General features: G+C 27.2%; 2 protein-coding genes across 2 annotated transcripts in view; both read right to left on the bottom strand.

The window, feature by feature from the left end:
* Positions 1 to 391: 391 nt before the first annotated feature.
* Positions 392 to 14,654, bottom strand: part of LOC122501139 (paramyosin, long form-like) — a 30,859-nt gene continuing 16,596 nt past the window's right edge. Inside the window, exons 7-16 of the mRNA XM_043610451.1 lie at positions 14,432 to 14,581; positions 14,175 to 14,321; positions 13,584 to 13,800; positions 12,968 to 13,095; positions 12,027 to 12,139; positions 2,433 to 2,628; positions 2,171 to 2,299; positions 1,698 to 2,069; positions 1,139 to 1,591; positions 392 to 837 (exon numbers count right to left, since the gene is read on the bottom strand). Of these exons, the coding sequence (XP_043466386.1) occupies positions 1,199 to 1,591; positions 1,698 to 2,069; positions 2,171 to 2,299; positions 2,433 to 2,628; positions 12,027 to 12,139; positions 12,968 to 13,095; positions 13,584 to 13,800; positions 14,175 to 14,321; positions 14,432 to 14,581 (1,845 nt within the window). The 3' untranslated portion in view covers positions 392 to 837; positions 1,139 to 1,198. The remainder of the gene's footprint in view (positions 838 to 1,138; positions 1,592 to 1,697; positions 2,070 to 2,170; positions 2,300 to 2,432; positions 2,629 to 12,026; positions 12,140 to 12,967; positions 13,096 to 13,583; positions 13,801 to 14,174; positions 14,322 to 14,431; positions 14,582 to 14,654) is intronic.
* LOC122501222 (paramyosin, short form-like) lies at positions 3,583 to 10,942 on the bottom strand. The gene is made up of 2 exons (XM_043610571.1): positions 10,317 to 10,942; positions 3,583 to 3,747 (listed from the first exon to the last, which is right to left on the bottom strand). Exons 1-2 carry the CDS (start codon positions 10,611 to 10,613, stop codon positions 3,733 to 3,735), a joined length of 312 nt encoding a protein of 103 aa, XP_043466506.1. The 5' UTR covers positions 10,614 to 10,942; the 3' UTR covers positions 3,583 to 3,732.

Below are 14,654 nucleotides of genomic sequence, written 5' to 3'. Positions count from 1 at the left end.
AATTGGGAATTAAATTATTTTTCATGACTCAGATAATTTTTGGAATTGTTCTAGTAATAGTTTAGGACCAGTAAACAATTTTTGTTCCAAGAATTGTTAGTAAACGCTGTAGATATCCGATTTTGCTGATCCTGTGACTTCCCTCTCTTAGGGTTTTTATAAAGTCAGATTCTCATGGACGAGTAAAAAAATATTTTCTTTTTTATTTTTCAAATATATTTTTAGTTTCTTTATTTTCCTTTTAAAAACCCATCTGGTGTGCTTCACAGATGCTGGATTTCGACGGTAATTTTCATTCTTTATGGCGAATTGATATATTACAAGGTAAAGGAAATGTGTGCATTAAAATAAAGGACTTTGGGTTTTTATGATTAAGAATTATTTAAGCAGATTTCGTACGTACACGTTTCAGTTTATTATTAAATTAAATGTTGACACAGGTTATTGTATGTCGTACAGCGAGTTTGTGTATGGATAGAGGTCCCTATCTAATAGTGTAATACAATTAACATTATTTAAATACAAGTTTGTGTAGGTGTAATAGAACAAATGGGTGGTTTTCTTCTCTTTAAATTTTCTTAAACAATAATAATAATAATTAAAAGAAATAATTAGCGATCAATTTAATTAAAATATGATGATCTTGAATGCGATGATGTTTATATTATTGTAATGCATTTGATGTGTTCCGCTTTTTGGATTAAGTACCTCGAATCAACAGTTGGTGTGGCTTATTATATCGATGAAAAAATAATTCGTCTTTTTTTTTTAGTTAAATGTTGTTTTGATTTGCTCCACATTGATTCGTAGACCTCTCCTCCTAACGATTATTCATTCCTGGTGACAGAAATATATAATTATTGATAATAGTTATGGTAAAGTATTACGATTATAACTTATATTCTGTTCTTTTTCTTTCTTTGGACGCGATCTGAAGAAAGTGACTTTAAGAGAAAGTAGTTTTAGTTGGACTGGATTCGCCTTTCTTCAGATTAGCGAATAGTGAATCACATTTTTTGGTATTGTTGGGTTCTTTAGGAACTTTAGGATTGTCATATAGGTAAGGAAAATCAGGAAATTCAGGAGAAAGAAAATTAAATTTTTGTTGCAACCCTGATCAACTTTTTGATAGACTTACGTTTGCGGAGATGAAGTTGTGTTGTAGTAGCAGGGGTACGATTTCATAAGGATGTGCGAATTAAATGTCCTGCCTCGTCTCTTGTACGAGGTAAACCTGTGAGCCAGGAACAGACGAGGTGGTGACAAAGCTACGGTGTTTGGCGCGGATTAATGTCAGGTTGCTCTCCGCTGTGTCTGCACGATCTTCGGCTGCTTCCAATTCACGTTGGAATCGACGGACTCTCGTCACACTCTGTTGGGACATACCTTCTTGTTCCTGGAGTTGTCTCTTGTAAATACTTACTTTTTGTGATGCTTTATCTAAACATTCTTGCAATAATGCAACATTCTTGGAGTCTTCCTCCACTTGGATCATGACCTCCTTAATGTTGCGCTCCTTTTTACGAAGAATTTTCACTGTTTCCGAATGTCTGCGTTTCTCTTCGTCGAGTTCCAATTCTAAGTCACGAATCTGGGGAAAAGTTGAAATTGAAGATGAAAGTTGAAATTGAAGAAAAAGTTTAATTTGAAATAAAGAAAATAAAAGAGAAGGAATAATTTAAGGAAATGTTTCTTACTCTGGCTTCGAGTTTGCTGATGATTCGTTTACCACCGACGATGGCATTGGCTTCGACTTCTTCTAAACGGATCGAAAGGTTCTTTACTTCTATTTCAAGGGACTTCTTAATGGCCTCAATTTTGACTATACGTTCCTGTTCTTCGTGAAGTATTTCGACAGTGTGCTTCAATTCGTTCTGTACTCGTTGATATCTTTCGTCACTCACTCTCAATTCTTTGGTCACTTCTTCATAATCACCGGCCAAAACTGTAATCTCTTGTTCTAATTTCGCTTTGGAAGATGCAATGTTAACGTTTATTGTTGTCAATTCATTGATACGACTGACTGATTCCTCGAATTGTTGTTCCACGTTCCTCTTTGCACGAAGGGCCTGTGAAAAACGAAAAATACTCAAATTCCATTCAATTTTTTGAAAAAAAACCCCAAAAATTTAAACATTTAAAGATATTTTTACAAAGTGAAATTACTCACAGATTCATAATTGCCGCGAACTTCTTCGAGTTCAGCAGTCAGAGATTGTAGACGTCTTTGGCTGATGCCCAATTGGTCTAATGTTACTTGCAATTGACGTTGAACTTCATCGTAGTGTGCTTGCAATTCCTAATTTAAAAAATATAAAACAGTGTATTAAATAACTGATATTAAAATATAATTGGCAATTAAATAAGATCTTAATATAATTGGCAATTGTTATTATTGGCAGATTTATTTAAATTCCTGAGCATCAACTTACCGTTAAAGTGAGAGATTGTTTCTTGATTGTCTTCTGTAAATCAAGGTTGGTCTTGTTTGCCACATCCAATGATAATTCTAATTCAGTGATTTGCATCTGCATCTTCTTCTTGACACGTTGTACTTCAGTCTTCAATTTTGTCTCAGCTTCTACTACACGTGCACTCAATTGCTCAATTTCGATACTTGTTGCCTTACTGAAAAATAAATCAGTTGCATATTTCAAATAAAAGTAAATATTTTTTCTTCTTACTCTATAAATCTGAATGAACGAACACTGACGATTTTTCAGAGATGATTAGGTTTCTAATTAGTAAAATTTACTGATTCTAATTATTTACTAATAAAATTAGTAAATTTTACTAATCAATAGCAATTTCTACTAATTTATTAGTAAAATTTACTAATTCAAAAGCAAAAATCAGTCACTACTTCAAATTAATAAAAATATTTAAGTACTAATTCAAATTTATAGAGAAACTGGATGATATATTGATATTAAATTTCTTAATAATAATTAATAATACTAATAATATTGCTATATTATAAACTTGTTCCTTTGTCTTGTAATATAAAAGACATCACCTTACGTCGTTTGTAATGTTATTCATTTAATAATGAGATGTAATGATGTTATTAGATTTTAAACTCTGTTACTCTGATGATATTCACCGTTAACTCGAAAGTATCAAATTGTACCGAAAATATGGTTCAAATAAAAAATTGATTATTTCAATATCAATTTGATCCAATTTGTTATTAATTTGATACTTTTGAGAAAACTGTGATTAACTGTGTTAATCGAACACAGAAATTTTTCTTTTTTTTACTCCTATACCTTGTGTCTGAGAAGTAATTGCTAGTTTTTTCTTCATAACATTTAAGTTGTCGTTTTAAAGCGGACAGTGGTTCGGTTATTTTTTCCATTTCCGATAAATTTGATTGCATTTCTTCTATTATTTGACGATGTTCAGATTCTTCACGATGTGCATGATGATGATGATGTTGTTGTATCGTTACTTCTTTTTGCAATTTTCTTATGTCAGCCATTTCATGTGCTCGTGATAAATTTTTGAAACATTCCGTTTTCAGTTGCATCTCTATTGATTTTGCCGATTTACCACGTAAACTTTTGTTATAATCAATTGTGTCATTAAGTGCCGACATTTCCTGCAGCTCTCTTAAAGCTTGAATCTCCAAACCCGACATCTCTTGTATTTCGTCCTCTGAAAAAGCTTTCCTTTGCGCTCTAGCTGCTTCCAGTGACAATGTGTCTAATTTGCCCTCAATTATTTCCTTCGTCACGTGAGCTGCTTCTACAGTTTTCGATAGACTAAAATCTGATCGTTTTGCTAGCTTCGGACAATATTAAAGGGATTTTTTCTTGTTATTTTCATAGAAATTGAAAGGGTGATGTTTTTTAAAAATTATAATAAATTATAAATGATAAATAATTCACAGTCTTGTTGTATTTAGGACAAAAATAAATTATGCAGGGCTCGAACAAGGTCCTTAAATCCCGTTAAGGTCCGTAAAAGTCAGTTTTTTTGAAAAAGGTCCACAAAGTCCGTAATTCGATTGAAAAAGGACGAAAAGTTCGTAAATTGTACGATATAATTTTGAGAATTTTAGAGAATTTTAGAGAATTTACAAATGATTCCAAAAATTCAATTATGTTCAAAATTTTTTAAAAATTCTCGTCAAGATTTCAATTATTTTTAGAAATAATTAAATTCTTCTCCATAATTCAATTATTTTCAAAAATTTTAATAAAATTCTTGGCAAAATTTCAATTATCTTTAGAAATAATTAAATTCTTTTCCAAAATTCAATTATTTTCAAAAATTTTAATAAAATTCTTGGCAAAATTTCAATTATCTTTAGAAATAATTAAATTCTTTCCCAAAATTCAATTATTTTCAAAAATTTTAATAAAATTCTTGGTAAAATTTCAATTATTTTCAAAATTGATTCAATTATTTTCCTTAATTAAATGATTTTCCATATCTACGATTTTAATAAAATTTTCCAGAACAATTCAATTATTTAAAAAAAATTTAATAAAAATCTATGCAAACCTTTAATTATTTTCATATAATAATAAAAATTTTACAGGAATTAAATTATTTACAAATTTTTTTATAAATTTCTTCGCAATCATTCAATTATTTTCATTAATAATAAAATTTTTACAGGGATTCAATTATTTTTGTAAATAATAATATTTTTCTTAGGAATTCAATTATTTTCATAAATAATAAAACTCATTGCAGAGTTTCAATAATTTTTAATACAAATTTTTAATCAAATTCCTCGAAAAATGTTCTTAAAAATTTTATTAAAATTCGTCAAAAGAATTCAATTATTTATTAATTCATTAACAAAATTCTTTATGAGACTTCAATTTTAAGAAACATTCAATTATTCAATTAATTTTTTTTTATATTTGAATCATTGAATTCTAGTAGAATTTTCTAATAAAAATTGATTTAAAATTTAATTTTAGTTAAAATTTTTGATAATTTAATTGAATATTAAAAGCATTGCGGATTTTTTTTAATTATTTGAAGTTTATATTTTCTAATATATATTTAATTGAAAAATTTTTGAATAATTGAAAATTTGTAAAATTCAATTGTAAACAAATGAATTTAAAAATTCTCAAAAAATTTGAAAATAGAATTCCTTCGAAGAATTTTGTTAAAATTTTTGAAAATTCTAATTAAATTCTTTTTGAAGAAGTTCTTCGAATTTTTTTTAAATAATGGAGCATTTATAAAATTTTAATTAAAAATTTTTAAAATACTTGAATTTTATGAACAACTTTTTTCAAATTTTAAAAATAATCATGTTTGTTAATAATTGATTTATTAAAATGTTTAAACATTTAATTATTAAATTCTATTAAAATTGTAGAAAAAAATTGAATTATTTTGAAAAATTTTATAACAAATTAAGAGAAAAATTGATTTCTTTTGTGATATTATTTTGAAAATAATTGAATTTTTGTTAAGAATTTTACCATTTATAAATATAATTGAATTATTCGAAAGATTTATTAAAATTTTAGAAAATAATTGAATTTTTTCTAAAAATATTAAAAATTTTCAAAAAAAATTGAATTCTTTCCTGAAATGTTATTAAAATTGTATTAAAAATAATTGAATTTTTGCAAAGTTGTTACTATATAAAAAAAATAATTGAACTATTTCGAAGGATTTATTAAAATTTCAGAAAATAATTGAATATTTTTGAAAAATTTTATAACGAATTAGGAAAAAAATTGAATTCTTTCGTGACATTTTTTTTTTGAAATAATTGAATTTTTGCGAAGAATTTTATTATCCGTGAAAATAATTGAATTGTTTCAAAGGATTTATTAAAATTTTTAAAAAGAATTGAATTTGTTGATAATATATAGAAATGGATTTCAGTTAAAATTTTAGATAATAATTGAATATTAAAAGCAATGTAGCGTGAATTTTTAGAAATAGTTGAATTTTGAAATTAATTTTGTTGAAAAAGTTTAATTACGAATTTTTTAATAAAATTATCTGAAGTTTTTATTTCCTAATATATTTTTAATTGAAGAATTTACGAATAATTGAAATTTCGTAAAATTGAATATTGTAAACAAATGTATTTAAAAATTGTCAATATATATATTTTTGTCAATAATTGGTCTGTAAATGGTCCGTAATTTTTCATTTTTGTCCGTAAAGTCCGTATTTTTAAATACTTTCACTGGTTCGAGCCCTGATTATATGAAATGCGTTTTGATCTTTCATCGACAGTGGCTTTTAATTTTTTTTTTTTACCTTTAAATTGAAAGCAAAGTTTCTGAATTATAAATTATAATCGAAGATTGGAAATCAAGTTCAAGTTCAAGAATATTATTCACTCAAGTGACAAAAAAAAAGTTTCTTTATCCATCTCGAGTTTTCATATAAATGTGACGCGCTTTAAAGAAAGGTACTTAAGAAGAAAATAATTTTAAGGTTATGTTTATTATTTTTAATTTAATTAAAAGTTTCTGTTTAATCGTGTATTACTAAAATCAGTTCTTATTAATTATTTCAGATGTGATGAAGACAAAAACATCAGTTATCAATATTAAGAGTTGATATCCTTTGTGTATTTTCATTTCAGAAATTACAAACATAACCTAAAATTTTTTTCTTTAGATACATTTTCAGGGAGCGAATCACAAATTCATTTATTAAATATGATCACTTGCATTTATAAAAATATATTTTTATTTTCATTGCCGTTTATCAGGTATTTTTTGTAAATGCAGAACCAATTTTTTTTAATGGCATAACTAATTAAAAGCTTTGGAAAAAAATATTATACACTAACCCCATATTATATCCTGGTAAATTGTTAGCCATGAAAGAGAAGTAGGTTTTTTGTTTCAAATTAATTGAACGTTATTAATTTTATGTGGTAACCTGAAAAAAAGTCACACCACTTTTGGACACACCCGTAATTAGAGCGGCGCTTGCAGTGTCGGTTTTGTAGCCTCTTCGATGAAAGATCAAGCAAGCTCTACCGTATGAAACACTTAAACCAGCTTCTTCCGTAGTACTGAATTAGAATTTCAAAAGGTCAGGCAGTCGCAAAGTTGCAGACGCCAAGATTTTCGAATCAGTCAATTTCATATTAAACGAGCATTAAAATAATTCTTCCCTAAATCTATTGTTTATTTAAGAATTATTTATTTCATGATTCATATGTAAAAACAATTAATTAAATTATTGGCTAATAATTTTAATGCTTCATGCGCATAATAATTCGATAGATTCTTTACTATTTTGAAGAGTTTATTATTACGATGGATTTTACATCACCGAAAGTGAGAGTTCAGAAAAAAAATCGGTGAATTTGATCAAAAATACTGGAAGAAGCATTAAAATAAATTTCTACTCTCTAAATTTAAATTAGTTATAAAAGTAACTGCTTTAGAAGCAAAATTAGTAAAAATGTTTACTAATTTGAATTAGTGACTGACTTTTTGCTATTGAATTGGTAAATTTTACTAATTAATTAGTAGAAATTACTATTTATTAATTTAAAAGCAAATTGAATTAGTAATTAATAAATAAATTAATTAATTAACGTAATTTGAATTAGTAAAAATATTTACTATTTTGAAATAGTGACTGACTTTTAGCTTTTGAATTAGTAAATTTTACTAATAAATTAGTAAATTAATCAAATTTATTGATTAGTAAATTTTACTAATAAATAGTAATTTCTAATAATTCTACTAATTTTACTAATTTATTATTACTAATTTATTATTCTACTAATAAATTAGTAAAAATTACTATTTATTAGTCAAATTTACTAATAAGTTAGTAGAAATGACTACTTATTAGAAAATTTACTAATTCAAATGTAGAGAGAAAGTTTTGACCGTTAAAATGAACGAAAATTTTTTCTGTTTCGATATTTTTAAAATATTTTTAGTCAAGTTTAATTAATTTTTCAGTTAATACTTTTTTTTTTTACTGAAAATCAGTTATTTTTTCACTGACAGTTACCAGTTATTTTTAATTGATTCATTAGCAGAGATTCAGACACTGATTGTCAGTTAAAACTATGATTTTTAACTGAATTCAAATTTAGAGAGTAGAATTTGATAAAAAATTATTTTTGTCCAACAATCTTTGCAAAAATTAAGAACCATTTAATTTAATTAAGTCACGAATTTTAATAGAAAACTTTTTTTCTATTTCTGCCATTAATTGAATTTTACACTGAAAACAAAATTATTTAAATCAAATAACCAATTACTTGTCTATTATAAATAAATCAAATAAATATTTACTTGAATCAAATAAATATTTACTTGAATTAAATAAATATTTACTTAAATCAAATAAATATTTACTTGAATCAAATAAATATTTACTTGAATCAAATAAATATTTACTTGAATCAAATAAATATTTACTTGAATTAAATAAATATTTACTTGAATCAAATAAATATTTACCTGAATCAAATAAATGTTTACTTGAATCAAATAATTTTTATTTAAATCAAATAAACTGTATTTGAACCAATAATTTTAATATTTGAAGGAAATACCATATCAAAAAAATTCATATCCCTAAACGAAGCCAATTTTGATTGGCTTAAATTTTACTGGTATTTATTATAAAAAATCAACTTCTTCCACATTTTTTATTATTTTCAAATGCAGAATTTTTTTCATAGGCTTTTGTAATTCTGAACAATTAATCGTATTAATTTTGAAAAATTTTAGTTTTTCCAAATAATAAAATTTCGAAAATAGTTAAAAATAATTTTAAAAAAATTCTTATAATGAAAAATAAATTTAAATTCTATGCAAAAAAAAAAATTGCTGCACCTTTATTACTTAAATATCAAAGGGTGAAGATTAACCGCTCCCCCCCCCTCCCTCCTTAATTAAAATTTTGCATAATTTTATTAAAAAACTCTTTACACTTGAATTAGTAAAAAGTTACTAATAAAATGTCTATGAAAACTTTTAACAATTAGTAAAATTTGACTTTTTTTTGGCAAAAAAATTAGTTAAAATAAAATTCTACTATTTTTAGCAAAAAAATTAGTTTAAGTAAAATTTTACTATTTTTTAGCAAAAAAAATTAGTTAAAGTAAAATTTTACTATTTTTTAGCAAAAAAATTAGTTTAAGTAAAATTGTACTATTTTTTAGCAAAAAAATTAGTTAAAATAAAATTCTACTATTTTTTAGCAAAAAAAAATTAGTTAAAAAAAAATTTTACTATTTTTTAGCAAAAAAATTAGTTTAAGTAAAATTGTACTATTTTTTAGCAAAAAAATTAGTTAAATTTTACTGACAATTAATAATATTCTACTAATTGAAAAGGGGAAAAGTCGTCCATGAAAACTACTAAAAATTAGTAATTCAAATTTAGAGAAACGGATTATTACAGCCAGAGATAAATTTTATTTAAACCAAGTATATTTTATTTGAATTAAATAAACATTAATTTGTCTCATAATCATAACTAGGTTATTTATTTGTTTTAAATAAAAATTTTATTCTTCAAACCCAATATAAAATTTATTTGAAACAAATAAAAAGTCCAATTGGCTCTGAGTCAAAAATATCTTTTCTCTGAGTGTATTTATTAATATACTTTTTGTGTTTAACATTTTGTTTTATTATCTCCCCAACTAAGTAAAATTTTTTAAACTAATTTAGAAAATGATAATTTGTCGAATTGATTCTAAATTTTTTTTTCATTTTAGTAATAACAAGAAAGAAAGATATTTTTAAAAATGAAAATAACAGTTTTTTGTGCGCTAAGAGTAAAACATAAATCTGAAAATATTTATATCATTTTAATAATTTTATTTAAAAAAACTTATATTTTTCTTAAGAGAATGAAGTAATCTTCAAGAATTAAATTAAAAAAAGTAAATCTTTTGATTCCAAATTTTTTGTTTTGTTTACGAAAATCACAATTCTATGAATTCAAATGAATTTTTTTAGTCCACTGCTCTTTTTGAGTATTTCGTTTTTCTATAGGGCATAATTTTACCATTTTTGTCTAAAAAAATCGACGGTGAATCTTTAATCCTTCGATATTTAAGTTGTTAAGGTTCGGTAATTTTTTTTCTGGCATAGAATTCCTTATAATTTTTTTTTAACCATTTTCGAAATTTTATTATTTACAAAAAATTGAATTAAAATTAAACAGTTTTAAAAAAAAACATATTTCCAATTGTAAAACTTCTTTTTATTTTTGACATTTTTGACCTTCGACACAAAAAATAATTCGCCCCGCACGATTAATCTGAAACTCTTCGATAGTTAAAAGTTTTTTTTTGATGATTTTTGATGATTTCTTTTTTGTCTAACATACCTTAAAATTTTCCAAATGCTCTCTGGCCTTTGCTTCGGCGTTAATTGCGTGTTTCACAAGGTCTTGCCTACTGTATGGCCTCACAGTCTTGTGTTCCCAAAATGCACGACCATCTGACCACGGCAAGTGGGGATATGCTGACTTGGCTCTGATATTGTTCTCCTTTTCATCAATATAGTCGATCATCGGTTGGTAATAGTTGATTCCGTATCCATAATTTTTTTCATAAATATAATTTGGTCCACGTCGCCACTTTGATTCCAGTGGCACTTGACACATTGGCACTTTTGTCACCATTTTTCTTTCGTTCTAATGGACTTGTTAAAAAACTTAATTTATCCTTCATACGACGAAGGAGAAACAAAATAATTTACAACTTTAGAGGAAGATGGTAAATTTCGGATTTTTCTCTTCTTTTAATATTTTGGAATTTATTCTCGTAAAATCAGTCTTAACAATGGTTTTAATTCTGTCGAATTTTGTACCTATTGGTCGAATTTCATTCTTTCGAGAAACTAGTTCACTATCAATAGTTGATGAATAATGACTTATACACTTAATGACTGTTCGAAAAAAATGAGGTCTCTGGCCAATCTTGTCAAGACTTTTGTAGAGATTCAAAAGTTGCCACATCATTTCTTTTATGATCCGCCAATCAATTGTCGTTTGCCAATAATTATGACTTTGATGAGCTATCGTTTATTAATAGAGATGGAACGTTCCGATTTTGAAAGAATTTTCAAGTGTTCAAAATTCTACTATTAACAGTGGAACTATTTTAAAAAAGCAAATTAAAATTTCTATCTTAAAAGTTTCTGTTTTGCTTTTTTTCGCTAAAGATACGATTTATGTTTTTGTAAAATAGGGAAAAGCTTGACTGAGAGTTAAATGCGAATGGAAATGTAAAGGAGAGGAAAACGTTTTGGGTAAATTTCCATAAAATTTTATATTGAATTTGAATTATCTATTTAGATTGTGCAGGATTTTCCCTTGAACAGATGACCCCGGGAATTACCATCACAAGGATGATTCTAGCGAACTTCATTGATGACGAATTTAACTTTAGTCTATTATTAGCGAATGAGGCAGTGGACAATTAAAAGTAGTCTCTTGCATCATGACTGAAAATCGGGACCGTAACGTGAGAGCATTAGTTTATTACGCTCAAGTGGCGCTTAGTGTTTCCTAATCTTAGGTATGTTTTCATTTCATTGTGATTGATCACTCAATTTAAATTTAGTGTTCATTCAGGCAGACGCGATTATACTTATAGCTAAGATTTCAGCAGGTAGCTTTTCTTCTTTTGATAGAGAGAAAATTAAGTATTTTCCTACTACCACTACTACCCACTAATTAACCTAAAGTCAATTGTAAAGGACCCTGTAGAGGATTCACATCAGTTTTGGCTCCCAGACAATTTTTTTTTGTTCTAACTTTGGTTTTTTGTAGTCGACATTCAAACCAAGAACATCAAAAACCCAACAGTCTTTTTCGAAATTCGACTGGGAGCCAAAAATATTGTGTAAGTCCTTCGGGGTCTTTTACTTTCAGATTCATTTTTTAGTTAACTTGAAACTAAGAGAATTTTGAAAAATTATAACTGAATGCCAATCCAGTAAACTGGATTGGCATCCAGTTATAATTTTTCAAAATTCTTTTAGTTTTAGCATAATATTTTTTGGAATGGTGGCTTAGAAAAGTGGAACTTACCGAATGGCGTCGATCTCTTCATCCTTTTCGGCAAGACGACGTTCAGTTTCGTGGCGAAGTTGACCTAATTCAGCGGCCAATCTTTGAGAACGTTGCTCCTCGATTTTGCGGCCCTGGAAATATTTTACATTGTTAATTTTTTGATTGGATATTTATTAGATTATTCTCGTATGTGACGTGCTTCGAAGAAAGATGCCTAGGAAGCAACAGATTTTTGGTTATCTTTGTAGTTTTTGGAGCGAAAATACAGAATGAGGATCAAATCTCTGAATTTATAAAGTTTACAAGTCTTCATAAATAATTTATAAAAACTGATGTTAGTTTCAACGGAAGTTTAATAGAAGTCGAAGCAGTTTGAACAGAAAACTTGTTAGTTTTCTGTTCAAACTAAGCCTTAAATTTTTGGTTAACTTTAACAGACAGCCGATAATCTGATTAGTTTATCGGTTGTCTGTTAAAGTTGACCTAAAATAAAATAAAGAATTTAAAATTTTTAATTTTGCCTAAGCTCCTAAGTGGAGCTTAATCCTGATTAAGTGGAGCTTAGGCTCTTTTTGGCATTCGCCCCGGGTTAACTTTAGGTTAATCGAGAATGGCTAAATTCAGCAGAATTAATGGTTGGACCATGGTTAGTTCGAGGTAATTTCTGGGTGAATGCTGAAAAGAGTCTACGGACATCCTAAGGATATACGGAAATTATACGTCTGTAGGATGTCCCAGAGTCTAGAAATGCTGGAAAAATATTCTTATTTCTGAATATGAGTCGGAAATTAAAATTCCAGGACATTCTGGAATATTCGTTGCTGATGTAAGGGAACTTTTAATTGGGGTAAAAATGACACAAATAGGCTTAAAATATTTTGGTTCTTGGGTACCTTTCTTCGGAGTGCTTTAAATATTTTTGCAACTGTTAATCAGTTTTGATATTTTAATTTACTTACGGCCTCGGCTTCCTTATAAGCTGCAGCCAATTCTTCTCGCTCGTTCTCAAGACGACGGAGCTCAAGTTCCAATTCGTGTAGTCTGCGGTTCATGTCAGCCAATTGATTCTTAGCATCATTAAGATCATCTGTAAAATTATAGCTGAATTAGAATACTTTATTGGATCATTATTTTTGAATTATAATTGAATCATGATTGAACCATAATTGAATCAAGCATCATTAAGATCATCTGTAAAATTATAGCTGAATTAAAATACTTTATTGGATCATCATTTTTGAATCATAATTGAATCAAAATTGAACCATAATTGAACTATAATTGAACCATAGTTGAATCACAGTTGAATCATAATTGAAACAATAAATTGAAAAGATTCAATCACATTGTTCAATTTCTCCTTGGGTTGTTTTAGGGAATCATTTGGGTTTAGTTTTTATGAACTTCGAAAGTGTCCAGAATATAAGAGTCCAAGAATTAGTTAATAGGAGTCTTAGCTTGAAATTTATGGTTTGTTATGTACTGTTATGGTATTCAATTGTTGGAATTTACTGTTAAATGCTGAGAATATGAATTTCGAATTTAAGAATCATCTCGAAAGATGTAATTTTATACCTCCGAGTTTCTTATTTTCACGCAAAAGTTGGTCCTTGAGTTCTCGAGTCTTGTCGAGTTCGGCGTTGCAACGTTGAAGTTCTTGTTGCTTATTGCGAAGATCTCGTTGACTTTGTTCGTACATAGCCAAAGTTTCTTCAAGGCGAGACTTCATTTCAATGTTAATCTTCTCCATTTGTTCGACACGTTTCTGAAGTTCCCGAGCAGTTCCATTGGCCTTTAAGGAAATATATTTTATTACTGTTACTGTAGTGTTAATTACTATTACTATTGCTACCACTATAGCATTTAAACTTGCAGGAATATTGACAACATTGTCTCAATAGAGTAAAACTAAACCTGTAACAACATTGACAAAATTGCCTCAATTTTAGTTTAGATGCTGTAAAACTTGCAGCATCTAAATTTGCATAAATGTTGTCAATGTTGCTGGAAGTTAAGATGCTGTAAGGGTATATTATTAATTACTATTGAATTACTATTTCAGTAGTATTGGATTATTATAGAATTAACATTGAGAAGTAATAAGAAATAGTCGAGGAATGTAAGAATAGTATGAATAGTAAGAAAGTAAGAATTGTCAACACACACCTTCTCTAGATCAATGATCAGAACCTCAACTTCAGATTGCAGGCGTGATTTCTGCTTCTCGAGATTATTGATCTTAACCAATAGAGTTTCGATTTGTTCTTCTTGTTCTTGGATACGAGCACAGTATTTACGGCGCAATTCTTCAACCTAAAAATAAACAGAAGATTGATTTTTATTTTTGATTCATTTAATATATAAATTTTAATGTAAAAATTTGCAATGGGCATAATGAAAAAAAAAAATTGAAAGAAACTTACTTCTTCTGCGCGAGCTTGAGCTTCAGTCTCATATTTGGATCTCCAAATGGAAACTTCACCGTTAGCCTTCACTAATTGACGCTCGAGATCCAAACGTGCTTCCGATTCTTCTTCCAACTGGACTCGGACTGATTCAAGTTCAATCTCAACCTGTTTGAAGCGTCAATTTTTTGATTAGTTATATTCAGAACACATTAAACAGAAATAATTTTGAAATAATAAG

Source organism: Leptopilina heterotoma, unplaced genomic scaffold, assembly GCF_015476425.1.
Source record: "Leptopilina heterotoma isolate Lh14 unplaced genomic scaffold, ASM1547642v1 Lhet_0, whole genome shotgun sequence".
Classification (NCBI taxonomy): Eukaryota; Metazoa; Arthropoda; class Insecta; order Hymenoptera; family Figitidae; genus Leptopilina; species Leptopilina heterotoma.
This window is presented reverse-complemented; position numbering and strand designations above follow the sequence as displayed.

Coding starts and splice junctions, on each gene's coding strand:
- LOC122501222 (XM_043610571.1), bottom strand. CDS start 10,613: ATGGTGACAAAAGTGCCAATGTGTCAAGTGCCACTGGAATCAAAGTGG.